At 38.3% G+C, this 25365-nt stretch overlaps 1 protein-coding gene across 1 annotated transcript in view; it reads right to left on the bottom strand.

The window, feature by feature from the left end:
* The window catches only part of LOC130909013 (partitioning defective 3 homolog), a 660821-nt gene that overhangs the window by 635328 nt on the left and 128 nt on the right, over nucleotides 1-25365 (bottom strand). The window contains exon 2 of the mRNA XM_057825056.1: nucleotides 25074-25290. Coding sequence (XP_057681039.1) covers nucleotides 25074-25193 — 120 coding nt within the window. The 5' untranslated portion in view covers nucleotides 25194-25290. The remainder of the gene's footprint in view (nucleotides 1-25073; nucleotides 25291-25365) is intronic.

Below are 25365 nucleotides of genomic sequence, written 5' to 3'. Positions count from 1 at the left end.
AATTTGGTTAGATAAGGTGATTACAGGGTTTGTGAACTTCAGAACTTCAGATCTCTGTCAAAATTACATTGATGAAAAAACTGTCTGCTTTAACTAAAAGCATCCATACATTTATAGGTTTTCATATTTTAATGAGGATAGTACGCGAACAATTACATAAGGAGGAAAAATAAGTAAGTAAACAATCACATTTAATTATTTGTGGCCCCCCATTCGGCAGCAAAAACTTCAACTGGATGCTTCCTGTAGCTGCAGATCAGTCTGGCATTTGATCAGGACTAATCTTGCCCCATTCTTCTCTCCAAAACTGTTGTAGTTCAGTCAGATTCCTGGGACGCCTGGCATGAATTGTTGTCTTTAGGTCATGCCACAGCATCTCAATTGGGTTCAAGTCTGGACTTTGACTTGGCCACTGCAGAACGTGTATTTTGTTCTTCTGAAACCATTCTCAAGTTGATTTACTTCTGTGTTTTTGATCATAGTCTTGTTGCAGGATCCATCCTCTTTTTAGCTTCAACTGTCTGACAGACAGCCTCAGCTTTGCCTGCAAAACATTCTGATAAACTATTGAATTCATTATTCCATTAATGATTGTTAGTCCAGGTAGCAAAACAGCCCAAATTCATGATGCTCCCTCCACATTGCCTCAAGGTGGGGATGAGGTATTGATGTTGGTGAGCTATTCCATTTTTCCTCCACACATGATGTTGTGTGTTACTCCCAAACAATTCAACTTTGGTTTAATCAGTCCACAAAATATTTTTCCAAAACTTCTGTGTAGTGTCCAAGTGCCTTTTTGCGAACAATAAATGAGCAACAATGTTTTTTTAGACAGCAGTGGCTTCCTCCGTGGAGTCCTGACATGAACACCATTCATGGCCAGAGTTTTACATATAATTGATGTATGCACAGAAATATTGGACTGTGCCAGTGATTTCTGTAAGTCTTCAGCAGACACTGTAAGGTTCTTTTTTACCTCTCTGAGTATTCTGCGCTGAACTCTTGGCATCATCTTTGGTGGACGGCCACTCCTTGGGAGAGAAGCAACAGTGCCAAACTCTCTCCATTTGTCGATCACTTCTCTAACTGTCGACTGATGAACATCCAGTCTTTTAAAGATGGTTTTGTATCCTTTCCCAGCTTTATACAAATCAACAATCCTTGATCGCAGGTCTTCAGACAGCTGTTTTGACAGAGCCATGATGCACATCAGATAATGCTTCTCATCAAGACATTTCTTACCAGCTGTGTGTTTTATAGTGGGCAGGGAAGCTTTTAACCACTCATCAGTGATTGGGCACACACTTGATTTAAATTGTTTGGTAAACATTTGTTTCAATTGCTCTTTAAGTCTCCTTAGACAGAGGGTTCACTTACTTATTTTTCCCCCTTCTGTCATTGTTTGCATGCTATCCTAATTAAATGATAATAACCTATAAATGTTTGGGTAGTTTTAGGTAAAGCAGACACTGTATTTTCATCTGTGTGATTTTGACAAGGATCAGACCACATTTGATGGTGATTTTATGCAGATATGTGAGAAATTCCAAAAGGTTCAGATACTTTTTCATATCACTGTATACTTGTCAATGTATTAGTATAATTTGTGTCACAGTAAGAGACTAAACCTCTTAAATTCAAGGATCGCTTAAGGTGAAATGATCAGTTATTTCTTACGGTTTCTTTTTTTCAGTAGTGAGTCATCTTATTAATTACTTTTCCCATCTTTGCAATGCCATTACCATTACTGAGAATGTAAAGGGGCACGTTACTACAATTCCGTTGCATGAAGCCCGAGTTGTCTGATTTTGTTACAAATCAGCTGCCTGCCTGGAGAGAGCCGAGTGAAAAGGGTTAGGAGTAGGGTAGGGAATCGTTTGAAATTGAACGATTCCCGTTCTGATTACGATTCCACGTTTCGATTCCGGTTCCGAACGATTCCGATTCTTTTAAGTGGCAGGGTCAAAATTTAAAAAAAAAAGGCAGGGTAAAAAAAAATTGCATGGTTTATATTAAAGTATTCACTTCTCGTTTGTTTTTGAAATTATATGAACTTCTCACAGGGCTAATTTTAACTTGTATATAGATATCAGTCTTTGAACTTGAGCAATTTTTTTCCGCTCGGCGGTCATGCCATCGAAATATGGAATCGAAATTTAAAAATTAGAACGATTCCGGGAGCATCGGAGTGATAGAACCAGTTCCCATCGATGCTCGATGCCCAACCCTAGTTAGGAGGGAAGGGGGTGGTGACGCCGTTGTAAACGCGATGATGATTGGCTAGGTGGGCGGATCCTGCCCTGCTTAATTCTACACTCTGGCAAGCACAAAAAGACAGTGATAATGGTGACGGGCCAGGGAATTTCAAAGGTAGCGTCCTCAAACTTGAATTATCGTTAATATTGTTAGTTTACGGAACATTTAAGGACAGTGTTCTTCTTATTGTGCAGTAAGCCTAACATATAATGGTCAGTTTGCATATGTGTTTTCTTAACAGACTGTAATATATTTGATCCAAGTAAATACCAAATGTTCTTAAATATACGGTATATAGTGTGTTTATTCTTCAATCATTTACTATAAACACATTTGATGTGAAAGATGTTACAGAATGTAAAATGTGATAATGCGTAGAAAACGAAAAGTAACTTAAATTACTTTGTTGAGAAACTAATTACTCTTACAATGAGGTTATGAAGTTCATAATTACTTTTTGGGAGGAGTAATTTTTAACTGTAACTAATTCCTTTTTTGAATTAAGATTACTAACACTGGAAATGATTGCTTACAGCAGACATGTCCAATGTCCGTGGGCCAAATGTGGCCCGTGGTTAAATTTCATCCGGCCCCCAGCCTCTGTCATAAAATCAATTACGTCTGGCCCGCACACAAACTTAATAGATTGGTCAGCAGTGCTGCTACCAGCATATGAAGTAGCTTACACACTAAATGCTGCTCCTCATTTACCCACTAAAAGGCAGCAGCACTCTAAGCAACATTACCCCGTGTGACCCTTCCAATTTTCTAAAATGGCGACAATCAATAGAAAAAAGATCCAACCTATCTGACGTGTCAAGGATAGGTGGAAATTGGACTATTTCTTCACTAAAATACGCAACAACTCTGTCTGCCTCATTTGCAAAGAGACAGTGTCGCTGTTTTTAAAGAGTTCAATGTGAGGCGATAATACCAAACAAGACACGCTGACATGTACGACAAGATTATAGGGAAGATAAGCAGCGAGAAATTGAAGCAACTTGAAGCTAGTTTAATTTCACAAGAGCAGTATTTCGCAAGAGCCCAAGAGTCGAAAGAGAACGCCATCAAGGCTAGTTGCAAGATTGTTGAAATTAGTCATTAAAAAAATAATAAAAATTGCAAATGTGACACACAGAATGGCTTGCTAAAATTTGCTTAAATATATTGTTCTATTTAAAGGACTTCAGCAAAGGTCGGCCCGCCACATTTTCACCACAGCAAATCTGGCCCCCTTTGCAAAAAGTTTGGACACCCCTGGCTTAGAGTATTTAGTATAACTCCAAGTTACAGACTTGAACCTACTTAACATTTACAGTTACACACAAATAGTTCCCATATTTATCTGCTGTACTTCCTCAGTCTGGACTGACTGACCTATTTTCAAAGTCTAAGCAAACACTTCATAGCAGACACTCCATAAAAAGTTCTTAAACAGGGAATGAAAATTCATTTATTCTGTTCATAAACTACAGTAAACCAGATGATAGTAGGGGTAAAGTAGTACTGAAACCTTATTAGTAAGTTCTGTTGAAAACCTATTATTTTTTTACCCTCAAAGAGCATTTTATTCCATTAACCACACTACCTAGTATAACGCCAGTCAAGAGAGAAGAGTTTTATTTGACTTAACACTGGGAAAAAAAAACTAAATAATCCCTAACTGCACATTTATTAACAGTACGAAGACAGAAATATAGTTCAGCACATTGCCAAATTTTACCTATCACTCAGCACATCTGGTACTGCTGTGTTCAAAATATGTCAGTCCAAACAACTGAATTTTCCTCATTGTGCCGCCAAAAACTGTGTATATCAAGGTATTTTTCTCGTACAGCTCTCTACTTTCCATTTCAGACCTTAGTGTGGATGTTTGAAAGGATATTATGCTCGGCAGATGTTTGGCAAGCCGTGCAAGGTTAGATTTTATTCACTGGTAAGTCCCAGTCATCTTAGATTAAATTAATTGAACAGAAAAGTTAAATAATGGAAGACAAGCTTGATTGCAAAACTATGGACGCAAAAAACTTGTCCATCATTCTTAAGGAAATTTGATGATCATTTTTTTTCCTGTTTTTTTGGCAAACAACTAATCCCATCTCACTTCTACTGCTTACACTCCTTTGTTGTCTGTGTTGTCTATAATAACAACTGCCATTTAAAAATTGTAATTATGTTTCTCTCATTGACACTGTCAACAATTAGTTTGACGATGTTGTTCAGCCACACCGCATCTACTGAGACGTGTTTGTAATACAAGGGTAACCTTGCTTCAAAGTTAAAATTCACAATTTGGTAATCCGAGAACAGAAGACAGAAAGTGGAGCTCATTTGTTCACGTTAAGCATTGAAAAAGCATTGTGAAGTTACTCGGTGCCTTCCAAGGCACTCCCAGTCAGCTATAATCTTGTTTGATAAAACTTTGCAACTTGAAACATAACTTAATACACAATATACATAAAAAATGTACAGCAAAGTTGCATTCTTAGAAAATTTTAACTAATTATTTGGTTTTAAAAATAATAAGAAGACCCCATGGTGACACCAGTGTCACAATCAGTTTGAACATCCCAATCTCTTGCCTTGAATCATGATTTTTTTTTTTCTTTTAGGAAAAATGGGTTTGGGTTCTTATGGGTTGTGCACTGGTCCTCATGTGAAATGCAGTTTTCCTTAAAGACCAAATGTGAAGTAATTTCATAAAATGCCAAATAGGATCACAATTAAAGTAATTAAACATTGTCCAACAAATAAAGCATGAAAAAATAATTTATATGTTGTATATTTGACAAAATAATCGCGTTTCCGAAGTTCGAGCCTGAAAGGGGACGAACCCGGAAGTGATACGTCACACCGAAAACAGCGATGGCAGCGCTCCATACGGCCGCCCTACAAAGCCCTTCAAACAATGATTCAAACAGCAATATAAGCGATAGATCGAGGGGAAGTGAGGAGATCCAAGTTTTTGAAGAGTTGGAGAAAGAGGAGGAGGTTGGAATTTTATGTTGGACAGTACATGTATTAGCCAGACGCTAATCAGGATGCAAACAATGCGCCCAGACTACCTGACATGGAATGGAGACAAGACCCATCGAGATTACAACATTGGTAAGATATAGGCTGTTATTATTTTTATGATTTGAAGCATGTCAGGTAAATAAACCACCTACTATTGCCTGGGATAAAAGAAAAGTTTTGACGAAACCCCGATCATGTTGTGGAATGAACAGTAGAAGCTAGCGACGTTAGTTTTTATTTACCTGACATGTTTCGGCGAACACATCCGCCTTCGGACCCTCAGACGAAGGCGGAAGTGTTCGCTGAAACATGTCAGGTAAATAAACCACCTACTATTGCCTGGGATAAAAGAAAAGTTTTGACAAATTTATAAGTGTAGGCAAAATTAACTCAATACAACTATGATCGGGGTTTTGCCTCGAGTTACCTTTCGGCTAACGTCGCTACCTTGTACTGTTCATTCCACAACAGTTGGCAGCTCTTCTTTGACAAAGTCATCAGTCATCTATCCAAAAATCACACTTACTTTTTTGTAAATCCTTGATAATAAGCAGACCGGTTGAGGAAGCAGGCATCTTCGAAGTGTTTGTAGCAGAGAACACTACTCGATGATGGTGTGAAATACATTCGCTTCGTGCGAACAAAAGATGTCCAATTACGTGCCCTGCTATCCTTTGGCTACTCATACAACTTTTCTTTAGCTTGAGAACAATACATCGCCGTGGCATCTCACCGAGAAGTAATGCAACAATACTGTTCTATAGCGGACTTCCCTCGCAGTTCTCTGTGTGACGTAATTTCCAAAGATTTCCGAAGATTTCCAAAGATTGTCGAAGAACAGCATTTTCATTGTCAAGGGCGTTACTATGGGTTAAACAAAGAATCTGGAAGGGTTGCGTTAAAAAAAAAATCACGAAAATATGCTTATAATTGTTTAGCCATTGATATTATTCAAAAACATGGTTGGCCAACCTTACTTCACGTTTGGTCTTTAAGACAAAACACTATCATTTTTGTCCATCTGCGTTGCTAAAATCGACCAAAACTGATAAGTTACCCTGGTGTCGCTTTAAGATAATGTAACTCTTATAGGAAGCAAAATTGTTAAGCATAAACACCCATAAGCCCTTTTCACACACATATCCAGGGAAATTCCCGTGTAAGGTGATGCAGGATTTACTCGCGTCACTGCTTTCACGCATGTAGAGATGTTCCGAGAATGACGCAGGTTGGACATTTTCACAAACTTGTCCTGTGTTGCCCACTGGTGCTCTCTGTGCGGGGAGGGCTGCTAGCCGGATTTTATAACCCTGACATTATGTCATTTTTGGTCGGCATCGGCTGTCACAATGTTGGTCAAATCGTGTTTTATTCCAGAGGGAGCGTTCCCGACATCGTAACTGCAGCCAATACAAGCTCATTAAGACTGTATTTAAGCCCAGACGATCCGAGAGAAGGGTGCCGAGATATTAACTTGCTGGGCGCCATCCGACACCTCTGCCGCCCAAGTTTTGAAATCCCCTACATTGTGCTGGTATTTGATATTAGCTCTCTGCCTAGCGCAGGGGTCCCCAAACTTTTTCCTGTGAGGGACACATAACTTTTCCCTTCTCTGATGAGGGGCTGGGTCAGTTTGGAACAGAAAAAGTGCAACGATTGCAGGAGTGCCTAAATGTAAAAATTTAATGTTTTTCAGAAAGCCACAATCAAATAACCCTTTCTGGATTCTTCACGGAACAAAAGTGAATAATATAATATCATTTAATATAATATAATATAATAATAACACCATTAACTAAATAGATAATAACCAAATAACCCTCTCTGGGTTCTTCACAGAAAAAAGCCAGGAAAAAAATAACACTATTGTAAAAAAAAAAAAAAAATTGTTCAGGGGGCCGGACCTAATGTGGAGGCTCGCGGGCCGTAGTCTGGGGACCCCTGGCCTACCGCTTAGGTTAGTATTATTGATCCCCGTCGGCCTACTGTCACGGACCCATTGTGTTATTCCCCCTTTTCCGCGATCGTGTGTATTTTTGTTTGTATTTAAATGCATGCTTGAATGCATCCCTCCATTGTTTTTGCTTTGAAATACAACCTTGTTTCCGCAGTAGAGGATCCGAACATCTGCAACAAAATAAACCACACGTTTCCAAAGATGGACGATGGACTCGCTTCCTCGGCTCTACTGTCATGGACCAATGGTGTTATTCCCCCTTTTCCACGATCATGTATTTTTGTTTGTATTTAAAAAAAAAAAACCTTAAACGCCTCCCTTCGTTGTTTTCTACTTTTGAAGTACAACGTTGTTTCGGCAGTAGCGGACCCTAACATCGGCAACAAAATAAACCGCACATTTCCAAAGATGGATGAATGATTCTCTTCCCCAGCTCTATAATCCTGTAGCAATTTAATTTTGCTAAGTTTTCAGTTTAATTTAACTATTTCCAGCTTGCTATGTTGATAATTGCGATGTTTGTTTACCACTTTTCGTCTCACTGCAAAGAAAGATAAAGTGACGATCGGCCCACCACAATATTTACGTCATCAGCCATCGTCCAGTGACCAGGGAATTTAACGCCTGCTTTCACACACACCGCTTCCCAGGAAAGTCCCGGACATTATACTAAGACGCGACCCGTGAAATGTCCGCGTATTCTCGGTGTCAGTCGACCCGGGGAATTGTGTTCGCATACAAGGGCTGCACGTTTAAATTCCATGATTTTCCCGGTGTTTCGGCGTGTGTGAAAGACTATGTAGTCTCACTGAAATTCATCTAGAAAAATGAGAGGACAATCGTGAAAAAAACACACATCGTCCAAGGGGAGACCAAGTGCATATACTTGAAATTTGCATTTCCCCATCTTCGTGCGCCGGCCATAAGAAGCAGTCAATGGCAAAACAGATTATTATTATTTGTTTTTCCCCTCCGCGCCCTCAAAAAATGTCGCTTCTCTCTGACATCACCTCTGCGACCACTCTCACACGCATAATCAAAATTAGATTAAGATAATGTAAAAAAAATATATACAGGTATATATAATAATAATTTTAAAAAAGCTTTTTTAAACTGTCAAGTTTACATAACATTAACGCTTTTTAAGGCCTGAATTTTGACAAAATCCATTTAATGACCCGCAAAAACCCTGTATTATTTATCACTTTAAGCATCAATTGTTTCTTTCTTAGCTAGAGTGACTCCTGACAAGGCTTTTTATATTCTTAGTTTTTATTTCACCACTATCGATATAACTATACATATACTGTAGATACCTAAAAAGGACAAGGTGAATGTTTATGACTGCTCTTTAATTCTGACAAACAACCCATGCTTAGAACTCTGTTTCAACTGCAATCACGGTCGCAGAAATAAGCTGTTGGCAAAATGTTGGATCACGTTTAAGAGGGCCTGACTTGTTGTGTCCTGTCAAAACACTACCACATAGCTGTCCTTTGCTAGGACTTGCTCACTTCGATTACATTCAGGATGGAAATGTTACTTCTCAAAGATGTAGGATAAGAAAAACAAGAGGGTAAAAAATTTGGAAATACAGTAAATGCAATCCTGCACTGCTCTATATAAAGAAAGACAACCTTAAAAATGAATTTTATTAGTAGACGGATCCACCAGATCAATAAATAATATGATATTTCTAATTTATCACCAACTCAATTTCTTCCTTAGACTAATTCGGTTCCTCCTGTGATGCTATAAGGCAACCATCCATGTAAACATATCATATGAACTATCGACTTGGAATACTAGAAGAAGCATAGTGTTCGTGCAAACAGGCAAACTGCTTCAAGGGCAGCTTTATTCTCACATTGCCATTCAAAAAAAATAAGTTTGAGTTCAGATCAAGTTTTTGAATGAAATAGGAACGAAATGAAAGAAGAACTGACGAAGAATAGGCCCTTTCTATATTTTTTTTTTTTACATAAAATTTAAATCCATGCCTATATTTGCTAAATTGCTATTGTGATGAAGCTGAAGAAAACCTCCATCTCAAGGGTTAAGTCATTGAAAACTTTGACAGCAATAAAAGCTTCAATGAGTCTGAACGTTGACAGGTTAATTGTAGACAGTTTTCAAAAATACCCTATGAGCATTGATGCACAAATTACATTTGAATCAACACATTTTCAAGAACAAAATCCTTTACTTGAAGTATTTACTTGCCCTGAGGGAACTTTGTGATTAAATTGCCTTTGCTAAAAGTATATAGTGTACTATGTTTTGGCCTCTGTCTCGCAGCCGAAACAGAAGATGTTGTTGTCCCAATGAAATGGATATGGACTGATTCCATGAATCAGACAAATATAATTTTAATGCTAACGGTACATTTTTCAAACATGCTACCTGAATGTGACAAGTACATTTCCCATGCTAGAAAGTTGAATTATTATTCGATGTATCCTAAATATTAGGTGATAACACCAATACAGTGTTGTTTTTGGCAGCTCTTTTAGTTTTCATATCAGTCTTAGTCTTTTGGACCAAAATACTTATTAGTCTTAGTAATATTTTAGTCATTTCACAATGTATTTGTCTTCGTTTAATTTTTGTTGACAAAAACTCTTGTCTAGTTTTAGTCGTAGGTTACTCAAAATGTTTTCGTCCGTAAAATTCTAAATTTTGGTCCAAAAGTAAATATATAAATAAATAAATAAATGAAGGTTTCCAACAATTTCAAATGAACATTGAGAGACAGGCACACATTGTAGCATATACAAGGACAACGCCAACTTGGTGATAATACACACTCAGTGGGAAAACAGTACATTATTTTCAATTAATTATACCCATCTGAATGCCACGAACTATATGTAAAAAACTGTTAACAGAGTTTAACAGGGTGCTCACATTAGCATCATGCTAACGTGAAAGCTATGCTAACGAGTTACATTTAATGTGTGACGATCACTCACCACAGACCTTTCAAGGCTAAAGTAACAATTCATATTCTCTCTTTACAACAAAAGACATCTTACCATGTGTTTCAAAACAAGCAAGCCTGGAGAAGAGACAACGCCGGAGAGTTAGTTGTGAACATATTGATGAAAACCATGGCGCAATTTCGTCTCGTTCTCATCTCAACAAAACTGGCAATGGTCGCGATATGTTTTAGTCTCTCAAGATGCGTTTTTAGCTCATTATCATCTCGTTATTGTGATGAAAAAATTGTTCGTCGACAAAATATTTTCGTTATCGTCATCGTTGGCGAAAACAACACGGCACCAATATCACTTCCTTTCCTGATGTTGTGGTGCATTAGTAGCATGAAAGACATTTATCTACGTTTGATCAAATTCTCAAAGCGCTTTACATTAGCACACATTTACCATTCACACACACATCCACACATCAATGGTGCTGCTGCTATGCAAGGCACTGCCAGTCCATTGGGGGCAAATTAGGGTTTAGCCAGGAAGCAAACCGCTGACCATACTGTCCCAGGACAACTCTCGGTCATAAGAGTCTTCCCAGTGTCACAATTTTCCCCTGAAGATGAAGCCTAAAAATTCTATCACGATTTGTCAAGTAAATTTAAAATTAAGATACTTTGGACAAAATGGAATATAAAAATGCTGAAAAATATTTATTCTCTGCTTATTTCACGCAATATTTCGAAAGTCTGCGCCAACGTGCTACTCTGGCTCTTCGAAATTGTTGTATATATGCCTAATACCACCTAAACAATATAGCCAGAATTAAGGAGCTTCTGTCTAAACAACACATAGAATTGGACAATTGCAATGGTATATTTAGAGGTCTTAGTAAAAAAAAAAAAATCAGTCAGGAAGCTGCAGCTAGTACAGAATGCTGCTGCCAGAGTCCTTACAAATACAGTGGTACCTCAAAATATGATCCTTTCCACATCCGATGTAAAATTTGACCCGTCATTTGTCTCAACATATGACGACTTGACACGATTTATGACAGCATCGCAATTTCATTGTTTTCCTGGAAGACGGCCGCACGACCGATTTTCTTGTGAGAGAAATCAACATGGGTCCCAAGAAGGATAGTGCAGGTGGTGAAAAAAAGAAAATGGTGACACTTTGCATTAAAATTAGGATAGAAATGATCGAAGAATATGAGCGTGGTGTGTGCGTCAGTAAACTAGCGCAACAATATGGCCAGAATGTCGACGAACTCGACGGTCCTCCTCCGATCTCCGTTCCCCAGTCTTTATAAGTTAAGGTGACAATTATTATTGTTGTAATATCAGCAAGGAAGTTGCCAGCATCGTCAGGTTTTTAATCATTTATTTCACAACTTGTGCAACACATCACTGCTACTGTCCGCCATAGCCGACGCCAATAACAACATGAAAAAAGAAAGTATAAACTCTAACGCACCTCTCTTACTCTCTCATCAGTCACGTGGTGCGTTCAAGAACAGCATGCAAGACACAACCGCCACATTAGAACCTGATTCGTTATATAATTAATTATTTTTATTAAATTATTATTCCGATTTTGTATTTATAGTTTGTTTGTTTTTTTGCTATGTGTAGTTGCTATCTGTAATTGTACCAGCAGTATTTATTAAGGATTTAGCATAGGTTTTTGGGCTGTGGAACGAATTAATCGAATGATTAATGTATTCTTAAGGGAAAATCCCGCCCGACATATGACCATTCCGACTTACAAACAAGGTCCAGGAACGAATTCAATTTGTATGTAGAGGTTCCACTGTACAAAGAAACTGGACCATATTACACCCGTTATGAAAACGTTACACTGGCTTCCAGTAAGTCCACATAAAGGCTCTTTAACTGTGAATGTTACCCATACTAAACTGTGAACAAACCTGCACATTATTTAGACCACTTTTCCATTAATAGGAATTTTTTATTCATATTTTAGTCTTATTGTTGCATAAATGTCGCTGCCAACTTAGGACTTCATTGCACTATTTCTCCCACTGCACATATTTCAGTTTAAGCCAGCTATAATCACTCACTGTTAGTTTTTATGTTTTCCTTTTTTTTTTTTTCTTTTATTGAAAACATTCAATATATTTATACTGGAGTGCCACTTCAAATTTCGTTGTTGTATTCTAACCCTAACACTTAATGTCCTTGGAACAAAATACATGCTTGATTTGTATGACCCCTATGAAGCTTCCAGACCCCTAAGGTCGTCTGGAACCAGTCTGCTGCGTGTTCTATGAACAAGAACCAAGCAGAGTGAGGCAACAATTTGTTACTCTGCTCCTTACCTCTGGAACAAGTTACCTGAAGGTCTGAAGTGTGCTCAAACTGTTAGCTACTTTAAGTCAGGGCTAAAAACGCTTTTGTCTACCACAGCATATTCATAACGGTCCATATATTTCAAATTTCAAGTTATTTTGTTTTTTATTCATTTTTTGGTTTTATTTAAATTTCTGATTTAAATGATCTTCTAATCCTCCTGATGATTTAGTGTGTTTTTTATGTATAATTTCATTTCCTGTTTCAATTGTCTTTGTTTTTAACTTTCTTTATGATTTAATGTGATTTTTGCGAATCATTTCATCAGTTTGTGGATATTCACGTGATGTAAAGCACTTTGACCTGCCTTGTGTTTTGAATTGTACTATACAAATACATATCCTTGCCTTATGCCTATATAATCCGTGTGCATCATTAGCGATGTTTTCGGTAACATTTCACGTCATCATATCCTTGCAGCCAAACTGTAGCAGTATTTCACAATTTATATCATCGACAATATCAGTGACAGTTACAATCTTACTCTTGACAATCACTCACACGTTTTAATATAACTAAATAAAGCAATAGATAAATAGCTTTAATCGTAAAAGTGTTATTCAAACAATATAGTTTAACGTTCTAAGAAACAGCCTAATAACATACACGCATCAACTTAACTAACATTGATGTATGTTCTTCTATTGTCCTGCTTCTGGTTAATGATAAACTGGATTCTCTGAACCAGTGAGTTTGTAAATTGTTGACTGAGGGAAGAAATAACACACTAGTAGGACCCTGGAACTACTGTTTCTCATCTCCTCTATACTTATTCTCATAAAGTAAAAGAGAAAGCACATGAAGTCATGTCACTATATAATGTCATGGTATGAAAACAAACACTAAAATACAGATACACCGTTGACTCAGAAAGCAGACTGTCACTGAAGCATACTTCCAATATCCTGGTATACTGTGCTGTATGTAGCCAGAAAACACCAGTCATGCAATGGCTTGGCATGGCAATGGTATCTGGCACTACTACGCGTGGCTTGCCGACTGCTGTATTTGGCAAGAGTTGCCAGAAATCCTTGCAGCTTTGCATGCAACACTCAAGCTCAACCCCTTAATTCAGAGTCCTTATGTTTGTTGCACTATTGACTGACACAAGTCTTTGCATGCCTGCGCTCTCCTCACCACCTACACAGCATGTGTGTAACTGTTTTATGTACTCATGAGTGGCATTCTAGAATGAGGGGAAGCCATGAAATGCCCTTACCTTGACCCTGAAGAGAGTCACTGTTTGATATGATAAGGGCCTCATGGTGTCATTGATCCTAAAACCAGTCGACTATGTGGGGAAACCTGCTAGACAGTCATTAAATCAGAAAGTTGGGTTCTAAATACAATAACCTTTTATACAAAAGTCCTTACTGTTAAATTTTGTTGGTATTTATTTGCTTTTTTAAATATGGGAATCTTACTATTGAGCATTTTTAATGGCCAAGCGACCCTCTAAAAGACTTTATAAATTGAACATTAAATGTTCATATTCTGTATAGTATTACACATAATAATCAAAACAGAAGATCACATTTAAGCCATCAGACATTTTGCAGTTATTTGCAGTAGAATCATTTACAAGTAATTAAAGAGTAATGGACTACTGTAGCATGCATATTTGCGAAAACTTTGAATATATTTTGAGGACTATTTGCTTGAAGACTGGCAGGCATTGACTTCTGCGGATAAAGGGGTAAGCATGCAGTCAAGGCTAGTCTGCAGGAATACAACACTGTGTGCCGAAAGCAAAAAAGAGGGATAATGATAGAAGCAAAGTTTCCCATGTGAGAAGGGTGATGAGAGGTTACCGAGTCCACACTTCCCTCCTATCCCGTGCTCTTTCCCCTGATGTGGCAGAAACGAATTTCAAAAATCTCTGCTGCTTTACCAGAAGCCTGAACTTATCCATCCTCAATTACCATCAATCACACTGCATTCCCGTCATCAAACAGCCAAGCCAAGTTTTGCACTTTTCACATAATAACGTATCCAGTTGTTATGCCCTGCTGTAGAACAGCTAATCTATAGATAATTTCTGATTGCCATTTGGATCTTGAATGTAATGACCTGACTTTTCCTGAACATCGTTCCTACACAAACATTTTCAGTTTTGCTTAACAGTGGATGTGAGTGCAGTTTAACTGGTTAACTTTACCTGAGAATAAATGAGCCTATTTCTTTGGAGCCTTCTTGATGAACTAGAAACTTGTAAGGCTTTTCCCTATGTGTTTGAAATGCTATCTAAAGGGACTCAAAGTCCTGTGTTACAGTCTACATTTACAGTACCACAGATTTAATCAATAGAGTAGTCTCCGGCATTCTGCTGAGCACCACAAAACAATAGTACACTGGAAAATGAGAACAACATTTTCAATCAGCAACATAGCAGTGATTCCAACTAGCACAGTATAGGGACCAATATCAGAAGTGTAGTCCTACTTATGAAAATACAGTGATACCTCTACATACAAATTCAATTTGTTCCAGGACCTGGGTTGCAGGTCGAAATGGTCGTATGTCGAGCAGGATTTTCCCATAAGAATACGCTGTAATTCAATCAATTTGTTCCACAGCTCAAAGACCTACGCTAAATCCTTCATATATATTGCAGGTACAATTACAAATAGCAATTACACATCGCAAAACAAATAAATTATAATTACAAATCTGAACAATAACAATAATATCAATATAACGAATTGGGTTCCAATTAAGAGTGTGACAATATCTCGATACGGCGATGTATCGCGATATTTTGCAACCTGATCGGTTATCGATATGCTCCCGCCAAGTATCGATACTTTTATTTTACATATTGGCCATACAGTGGAGTATGGATGCTGTAAACTGCTGAATGTTTGTTGAACAATTCCTTGGCGGTCCACTAGGAGCGCTCAAGAGTGGTGGTGAAGGTAAAGTGTGCATAAGTCGTCTAGAGATGAAGAGAGTAAGCTCCAAGTGGGTTGAAAAAAAATTAGGGCTGTCAAAATTATCGCCTTAACGGGCGTTAATTAATTTTTTTAATTAATCACGTTAAAATATTTGACGCAATTAACGCACTAGGCCCGCTCAGACAGATTTAAATGTCAGTACAGTGAAAGGCCAACTTGTTAATTGTGTTTTATGGAGTTTTTCCGCCCTCTGCTGGCGCTTGGGTGTGACTTGCATATGTTATGTGGCGTAATGTCGTCCTCTGCTGGCGATTCAGCGCAGCTGATTATTTGGGTTTCGGCGCGCTTTTCTGACGTGATTATATGTCGACGCGAACTCACACTAATAGACAGTGCTATTCAAGACCAGCTAACGTCCGCATCCAGTATTCAGTGGCAGTTCTCATAGCCCCATCACACTGTTTGTGTCTAATACATGCATCGCTTGTGAGTTATATTCCTCCTTTGTTTATATTCATGAGCATTAGATAGTTATTGTTGATGTGTATTTGAATTTGTTCACATATATGGTGAAATGCAGTTACATTGTTAGATGCTTGTGAGCTAATTGGCTAGTGCTACTGCTCAAATGGACACGTGTGTGTACATTTTATGTTATTTTGTGATTTATGCAAGTTATTTACACATTGCCTTGTTATTTTCAGTTTTACAAAAATACAAGAAACGTGCTCCTGTCAAAAAGAGATGACTTCAGTAAAGCCCATGCAACTTTGCCACACCGTCTGATTTCTTTTTGGAACTTATGTTCGCTATCTGTCAATTTGTGTACTCACACACATTGAGGACAGAATAGGGCTACTAGTTTATTTTTTGATTGAAAATTTAATAAATTTTATTAAAACGAAAACATTGAGGCGTTTTAATGTAACATTTCTATAACTTGTACTAATATTCATCTTTTAAGAACAACAAGTCTTTCTATCCATGGATCACTTTAACAGAATGTTAATAATGTTAATGCCATCTTGTTGATTTATTGTTATAATAAACAAATACAGTCCTTATGTACCGTATGTTGAATGTATATATCCATCTTGTCTTATCTTTCCATTCCAACAATAATTTACAGAAAAATATGGCATATTTTATAGATGGTTTGAATTGCGATTAATTACGATTAATTAATTTTTAAGCTGTAATGAACTCGATTAAAAATTTTAATCGTTTGACAGCCCTAAAAAAAATTAAAAAGCTCCGTGAGAACGGTGAAGGAAAAAATTAGAAAAAGATTGCTACAAATCACACGTGTGGACACACAATAGATTTTACACCAACAAGAAAGAAAGTAAGGTGAACAAGGACTTTGCTGTATGCAATAATTGTCTAATTAAAATAAGGTTCACTGGCAGCTGGTGACAAAGTCGACACCGGATTTCTTCACTGCTTCGCTTTCATCACTTGAAGTAAAGTTTTGCAATGTAATTGATTTTTTTAATTAACATGTATTATTTTGATGACATTTGGTGTTGAATGATATAAAATAAACCAGGACCCAAACTGGATGAAAATGAATATCCAACAAGCCTACATGAATTTACTGATTTATTTGATATGTTTTGAGAACCACTTTCCATCTAGTTTGCTACACAAACTGTTATTACTGCCCTTTTGATACAATAAGCTATAAAAATGGTTTGAATAGATTCCATGATATATAAGGTGATGTGCATGATAATTTATGTAGCCTTCATATTAAAAATAGGTCATTATTGCATTTTTTATTTCCATACATTAAATTCATATTTTTTTAATTCGCTCAATACTTCCAACACAAAAAAATCCGGATTTCAACTCAAAAGCTATTAAGTAGCTAATATTTTTTGTTTTATTTTGTTGTTTTTAAGGTGAGGAAGAATGTGGCTGACTGAGTCCGACATCTCAAATGCTGAAGCAGATGGTGGAAGTGCTCAAACCAAAGCTTTTGGCGACAGAGGTCATATTCGAAGAAAAGAGACCCACCAATTTTATCATTGCCCCACTCCAAGCTCAACTGCTGACTGACACCTACAGCATTGTTCTTTTTTTTTTTTCAAGATTTAAAACTTTAAAGAAATTAAGGTTGCCATTCATCATGATCTCTCCAAGAGATATTAGTGGTTGTGGTTTGTCATGATCGCTCCAAAAGATATCAGTGGTTGTGGTTTGTTTCCTCTATATGTGCAGGTACACAGTTTGCAGTTGAATTAAATTTTACTGCTATGTTGCACAGAAAAGGTGTCACTGTTTAATAAATGACTTAAACAGTATTTTTCGATTTTGAAATATCTTTTTTTTTTTTCGTTTCAACAGTTGTATCATAGAATATCATGTATCAAATTTCTGACCAATACATCGATAATCGCTGTATCATGATATCGTTAGATAATCGTTATCGTGAGCCTTGTATCGCGAATTGTATCGTATCATGAGGTGCCCTGAGGTTCCCACTCCTAGTTCCAATGTGGGGGTTGTGTTTTGCATGCTGCTCCTGAACACACTGACGAGAGCATGAGAGAGGTGTGTCAGAGATTTTACTTTCGCATTTCATGTTCTGTTGTTGGCGTCGACTATAGTGGACAGTAGTTGTGTTGCACAAGTTCTGAAATAAATGATCAAAAACCTGACAAAGCTGGTGAATTTCTTGCCGATGTTACAATAATAATAAATGTCAACGTAACTTATAAAGACTGGCGAAAAAAGGTTGGAGGAGGACCGTCACGATCGTAGACATATTCCATCATTTCCATCTTAATGTCAATGGTAAGCGTCACATTTTTTCCTTTTTTCACTACCTACACAAAACCCATGTTGAAATATCGTACATGAAAATCCGCCATGCCGCCGACTTGGGGGGATAACAATGAAATTGCAACACTGTTTTAAATCGTCGTATGTCGAGCACGACGTCATACAGTATGTCGAGACAAATGACGAGTCAAATTTTACGTAGGATGTCAAAAGATCGTATGACAAGGTACCACTGTCTATGGCATTGCAATTCATTGCTGCAAACAACATTACAAACTGTTAAGGCTATTTTAGGTGTACACGATATTTCAGACCTTCTGCTTAGGTCAGCCAAATAATTTTATAGTGAGTCTAAACAGAAAAGAAAATGTAATGTCGGATGCAGAGGTACATGCTAGATTAATAATATTGTGTATTGCTAGTACACAGACGACAAAGGCAGTGTTCAAATTGTAGTAGGTTATTCTGGTCCTGACAAAAGTGGTCAAAAAAGATACATGGTGCACATATTTAGTAGCCTGGAACTCCAGACTCACCGCTGTTCTAGCGATTGAGTCTGGCGACCGTTCGGCAGATCAAATTCCCAGGGCGGAGCAAGCCACAGCAAACAGACAGCAGAGTGGACCAATCAGAGACGCGGGGACGTGACGTTGGTAAAGCGACAAGAAACTAACGCATTCGGAAACTGGAGAAGTTTATTCAACATGGCTAGCGCGAGACAGACTGTTGTCAATGACTTGTGTCGATGTGTTTTTAGTCATTTAAAACTGAATTTACCGCAGATTGGAACATATTCTCGGCTCTCCCGTTCGCCATCTGTGTTGTTGTGGAGATGACTTCCGTTGTGCAAGAGTGACGTTGCTCATTAAGAACACGTCACTCAAATAATTGAATCTGATTGGACGGATGATTTCGTTCACCTTGAGAGGCCATTATGGAGCTGGGTCCCAGACTATTCTCACAGTGTTTGAAAAATACATCGAGAACAGTCTGGCCGTGCCAGGCAAAATATTTAGTTCATTCACACTCATTGGACCAGTGTTGTTTTCGTCAACTATGACGATAACGAAGATATTGCGCAAACGACGATTTTTAATGACGATGAGCTAAAAAAGTGTCTTGCGAGACTAAAACATAACGAGACGAATGCCAGTTTTCGTAAGACGAGACGAGAACGAGATGAAAATTCGCATAGTTTCCGTCATAAGTTCACAAGTTTCTTATCGTGTGTGTAGTTAGCATGCATCGTAGCGAGGTTTGGTCGTGTCACTCATGAGATGTGCTGCCGCCCCACACACACACACACACAAACAAACGCTTACTCACCAGTGTCCCGTCCAGGCTCTAGACTTGCCATTTGTGAAACACATGTCAGGTGCTGCTTGGTAAGTTTTGTTTATTTATCTTGGCTACATATACCATGTTGCTTTAGCCTTTAAAGGTCTGTGCTGAGTGATCATCACACACTATATGTAACTTGTAGCGTTAGCATAGCGTTCCCGTTAGCGTTAGCATTAGCATTTAGCATGGTGAGTGTCATCTTTGTTTGAGTTTTCGTTCACTCAAACTAGACTAAGACGAACACATTTTGAAATGACTAAAATATGACTAAGACTAATAAGTATTTTCATCCAAAAGACAAAGACAAAAATTACAAGGGCTGCCCCAAAAAAAAAACTGCATTGGACCAAAAGCTGCAGAGGATTTTCTTTATGCTTACAGTATGTATTTGTTCAATGCAACCTTCTTTTTTGAGCTCAAGTGACCAGTCTAAGTCCATAGTTCGATTGCAAGCAGACCACTTGTTTGGTTTGAACAAGAGTTTGTATTATAGAACATCACATTGCAACCAGACTAGCAACACTCGCAGAGCAATCACACAAGAGTTTCAAACAAACATGACGCGTACCCAGCGAAAAATGTTGAAAGCAAAAGTATCACAACTTTGTTTTAGCACAAATTAATTGTATCTGAAGGGAATCAATGCCCTGTGTTACAGGGCACATTGCATTTTGCCTGTACCATATACCACACTGCCTGTGCATTGAATTGAACAACACACAGCAATCACGGAGACACGACTGAACCCTGAATGTAGAAATAAATGACTTTGTCTTGTCTACATGAAAGAATTTGGGTCTGAAACAGCAACTATCATGTTTTGTCTGATGGTGAATCACAGTCTGCACTCCCCACTCCATCATGGCCACGTGGAGTTCTATGGCACCTCTTTATCTTTTCTCACCCTTTCTAATGCTCCTCGATTATTACTTGATGAGCCAAGTGTTTCGCATTCATCTTTCATGGCTGTGCATACTGAACAGCAGATAGGACTCTTTAGTTAATGGCGTTTAAGTGGCTCATTGATGCTTTTTCTCTGTGCCACAGACACTAAGGCAAAGCCCTCAAAAACCCCCACGGAAGAAAAGACACTAGCATAGCTTGTATGAATAACTTATCTCAACGTGTCAGTCAAAATTGAACATTATTGGTCAGATTGTAGATGTTTACCCAGTGCATTCACTTTGTGCATCAGAGACTGACACAGTATTGTAGAGACTACCAGTAAAGGCTTATATCTTTTTGGATCCATCAACATACTTTAGATGAATCATATAAACTGCACCTGAAGTAGCTGGATTATAGTTTAATGCTTTGTCAGCCAGGGAACATTTTAAAATCTCAAGTAACTCGACAGACAAGCGATTATGTCTTCCAGAGGCCCAAAGGGCTTAACAGACCTGTTGCAGATGGCTGTGTTCTCTGGAGCCAGCACTTCTCCATTTACAGAACCACAGCATGGATCAATGGACCAGTCCATTCTGCTGAGCCACGGAAAACTATTCAGGGGATGTGTGATCAGTGGTGTGTGCCAGAGGAAGTCCTGAAAATTAATGTTGATCTGCAGTACTTCATGAATGAAATCTTATTTTCAATTGAGTCAAAATAATCCAAAGAACAATTTAAAGTTGAGTCATTTCCCTATTAAGACATCTAATTTTAGCAAGCTAAAAACCAAAAATGTCAGTACACTACCAGACATTAATTCATTTATTGAGTGTGTTTGTAAAAAGGCTAAAGTAACCATGTGAGGAGAAATATGATTAGTCCTTGTTAGGATCCATTATGGGTTGGCAAAGGTGTTGAATATCATCATGAAGCTTGAACATGGTTCAGATTTTGTTTAATGTTTCAATGAGGACAGTGAGTGTGTTACCAGAGTAGTATTTGTTTTTAAACTCACTGGTCATGACATTAGGTATACCTGCACGATTTAACAGTACTGATTTTGTCAGTATAGAAGACTTAACTGCGGTTAATATCTTGATTGACTGATATGTTGAGTCTTATAAAGTGTAAAAATAAGGACAGAAGCGACATACGTAAAGACACGATAGACCTCATCCTTTATTTAATAAAATTGTTCTAGAGCACTATGGTTCTCTGGTACAAAAATGATTAGTCGCAAATGCATTGTGCCACGTGCTAAACTTTAAACCAGTCACATAAAAATGAAAGAAGGTGAGGTTTTTTTTCAGTTCTTATATAATTGTACACTCATGACATAACTAGTAGGGGTGGGAACCTCTTGGTACTTCACAATACAATACAATTTGCGATACAGAGCTCACGATGACGATTTCACGATATGGCGATACAACGATTATCTATACATTGGTCAGGAAATCATTCTAGGATATTCTACAAGACAATTAATAAACAGAAAAAAACATCTTTCTGCTTTAAGTTTATCACTATTAGACATCCAATCAATTTTAACTGGGAGGGTGGCAGCGATTAAACCCCTCCCTCTTCGCACGGGCCCCTCCCACTTCTATGGCCATCTGTGGCAGCCAATGCAAGGCAATGATGTAATTAATGGCCATTTTTTTTGTCATTACCTGTTGATTTTCAGTCGTTTCCTGTTGATTTTGGGGCATTTTTTGGGGTCACCTCATGTTGATTTTGGGGCATTTTTTGGGTCACTTGATTGATTTTGGGTAACAAAACGGGAAGTGACCTGCAAATGCCCCGAAAATCGGAACGAGTGACTGTGAATGCTCTGGTTTCGAGTGAACGTTCATTCGCCCCTCCCAGTCCCAGTGGATTGGGAGTCGAGTGCCGTCGATGGCAGCTTTAGAATTAACTGATCCCGGTGACACACCAAGCACGTGTACAGCGCGTCAGCGATGCCGGCGCATCAACACACCACAGACGCTTGCCCCCAATTTCCATAGGACGCGTTTTACGAGCAGAGCGTCTGTGGTGCGGCTCGACCGGTTCACGAGAGGATTGCAAGATCGTGCAAGAGTAGCGGGTATTTAAAGATAATAATACAACAACCATTTGCCTTTCAGACCCCGCGTATTGGTCAGCTTTCTTTCTGAAAGAAAAAAGATGTCCTGTGCTAAAGAGAAAAGCAATCCCAGTGATAAAGATTTTAACATGTATTTTACAAATGAATTGCCTCAATGAATCTTTTTTATTTTCTTATGAATGGTTTTCAAAAGCTTTATTGATGGATTTTCTCAAGTTAAAGCGCCAAAAGAAATTAATCAATTTAATTGCATATTATTTTGAAAATCGATTGGATCCACCGTATTTTTACACGAGTGACTTCCGGTCTGCCTGATCCTACCAAGTAGTATTGACGCAGGAGTGTCATGTGTCAAGTCAAATAATAATATCTGCCGTTCTTTTCAAATGCGTTGTGTTGAACCGCTTCTAGAACGTGTCTAAAACGCGACCGCACTGCAACTGGTGAGCAACGGCTGACTGACTTTAACGGCCGTGTTTCACTGCATTGACGCGGCGGCTACGTTGTCGCGCCGCAGACGTGCCTGGTGTATTACCGGGGTAAGACGCTATTAAGGTGGAAGATTTTGGTAGCAACTTGTTGGTTCCTTATTTTCTTTTTTTTTTTTTTTTTTTTTTACATTTTTAAAACGATATCTCGATTCTTGGCATGAGTGTATCGCTAACCTTTTGAGATACAAAGTGTTACGATATATCACCATTTCGATATTTTGTCACACCCCTAGTAGAGATTGTCATTATTTTTACCATATACAAATAATACATTTCTCTCATATGGTTAATTTTTTTTTTTTTTTTTTAATAGAAATAAACATCTGTTAACTCTTTTTAGGACACTCATTAAACTCATCGGCTGCCATTGACAGCAGTCAGAGGCGTAGCGTCCCATTAGGCAAACCAGGCAATTGCCTAGGGCCCCCAGCCAGCAGGGGCCCCCAGAGGGCCAACATATTTAGCATATGCACCTTTACTGCACTGTCGCAGCGACAAGTGTAGGGAGTGTTTCAATGCCATGGAATAATTTGGCAGATTATCTAACGATTCTGTTATCAATCTCAATCAGCACTAATCATGTCACGTAGATTATACATGTTTAAGAGAGTCCAATCAGCTATTAATACCACATGATTGTTTAAAGAGTGAAACAGATCTGGAAAGTCCTTGCCGAATTGTTTTACATTGATTTTCACAGGCCACCTCATTATTCATGTGACTACTTAAAGAAAGTGATTTTTCCAAAAAAGTATATTAATGGATCTATCGTATTCCTCGTCGAATACTCTATAAGAAAAATGTAACATGTATGCATCTAAAATAATCCTAAACAATTTTATTAGCAATTTTGATACTCATTTCGGTCCGGTGTTCCACCAATCAGTGGTCTTCATGGAATAATTTTAATTTGGTGGGTCATAGGGCCAATCTGACTACTGATTTCACACAAAGGTATATACCTCAGCATCCGATGGTGGTATTTTTGCGTTGCTACTTTTTCTTCTATTGCTCCAAGTCCAACTGGGCCCATGTTGCTTGTTGCCTGGGGCCCCCGGGGACCCTTGCTACACCTCTTACAGCAGTAGATGTCCAATGAGAGAGGCTTGCATCAAATATTCGCTGAATAGAACAACTATTGTTGTCAATAGCAGGCAATGAGTTAAATACTATGAAATTAAAATTTAAAAAAAAAAAAAAAAAAAGTCGAGACATTTTAGAGGTGTAACTAGGCGCCACAACCAGTGTATTTCTATTTTTATTCAATATTTTTTTCGTTTTATAAAATGCCTTTATGTATATTTTATGATCAATAATAACACATTTGTAATACCGTCTCTATATACTGAATAATTATAATTGAGACCTGGCGTGAACATGTGGGGACATCACTTTTTAGGTCATGTACTTACTTTTCATTTATTTATTTCTTTACCTAAAATAGTCACTTGGTCAATAAAGGTTTAACGTGCGGTGCAGTTCTCCACAGCAAACCACAACTACTCTACATTGTTAATCAAGATTCTGAAGTTCAGATACATCTTTGTTGAGTTTCATTTCATTGTGCAGGTGAACCTGACAAGTTTGGAGTTCATTGCACGTGATGCACTATTAAAACGCGTTGTAATGAGTCAGTAATCATGAAGTGACACACCTGCACACAAGGCGCAGAATGTTGCGCGCGTTTTTACTCCTCCTTCCGTGTACATACACCAACTGCTCCACCAGTGTCAACAAGCATCCAATTATTGTTCACACGCTCTACTTTGAGGGAAGTTTTTCTTTCTCCTTTATTAAACAAACAAAACACCGTACACAATAACCCCATCACAGCAATTGGCACCTTCCAGTCATCAACTGCATACTCATGGGGCATAAGAGGTCCACGTTGGCTCTTTATCTTACACTGAAGCAACTACCCCCGAGACCTGACTCTACCACCGCCCTCTGTGTGTATATTTGCCCGAGAAAAAGCGCCATGTTGCGGCTCAAACAGTGCATGGAGTCTCCCTGCTTTGAAGCGAGACATTGCGCAGGATTGTGTTCTTACCTTCGCGATGGCCCTTTTGTACCTCATGGCCGCTTTTTCGACGAGGCTGGTCACTTTAATATTCCCATCCCCGCACGGGACAACCACCCGGGTCCGTCCGAAACACACGGTCACCTTCATTTCCTCGCGTTAATTCCAAAGAGGAAAAAGACGACGCGTCAAACAGGCACAAACCATCCCTGGTGATTTTGAGAAGAATACGAACAATCCCGGCTGCCTGTGAAAGAACAGAACGTGTGAAGTGCCTCAAATCCAAGCAATGAGATCCAGTGCTGTGACCGGCTGACTGGGT

This window comes from Corythoichthys intestinalis, chromosome 20, assembly GCF_030265065.1.
Source record: "Corythoichthys intestinalis isolate RoL2023-P3 chromosome 20, ASM3026506v1, whole genome shotgun sequence".
Lineage (NCBI taxonomy): Eukaryota > Metazoa > Chordata > Actinopteri > Syngnathiformes > Syngnathidae > Corythoichthys > Corythoichthys intestinalis.
This window is presented reverse-complemented; position numbering and strand designations above follow the sequence as displayed.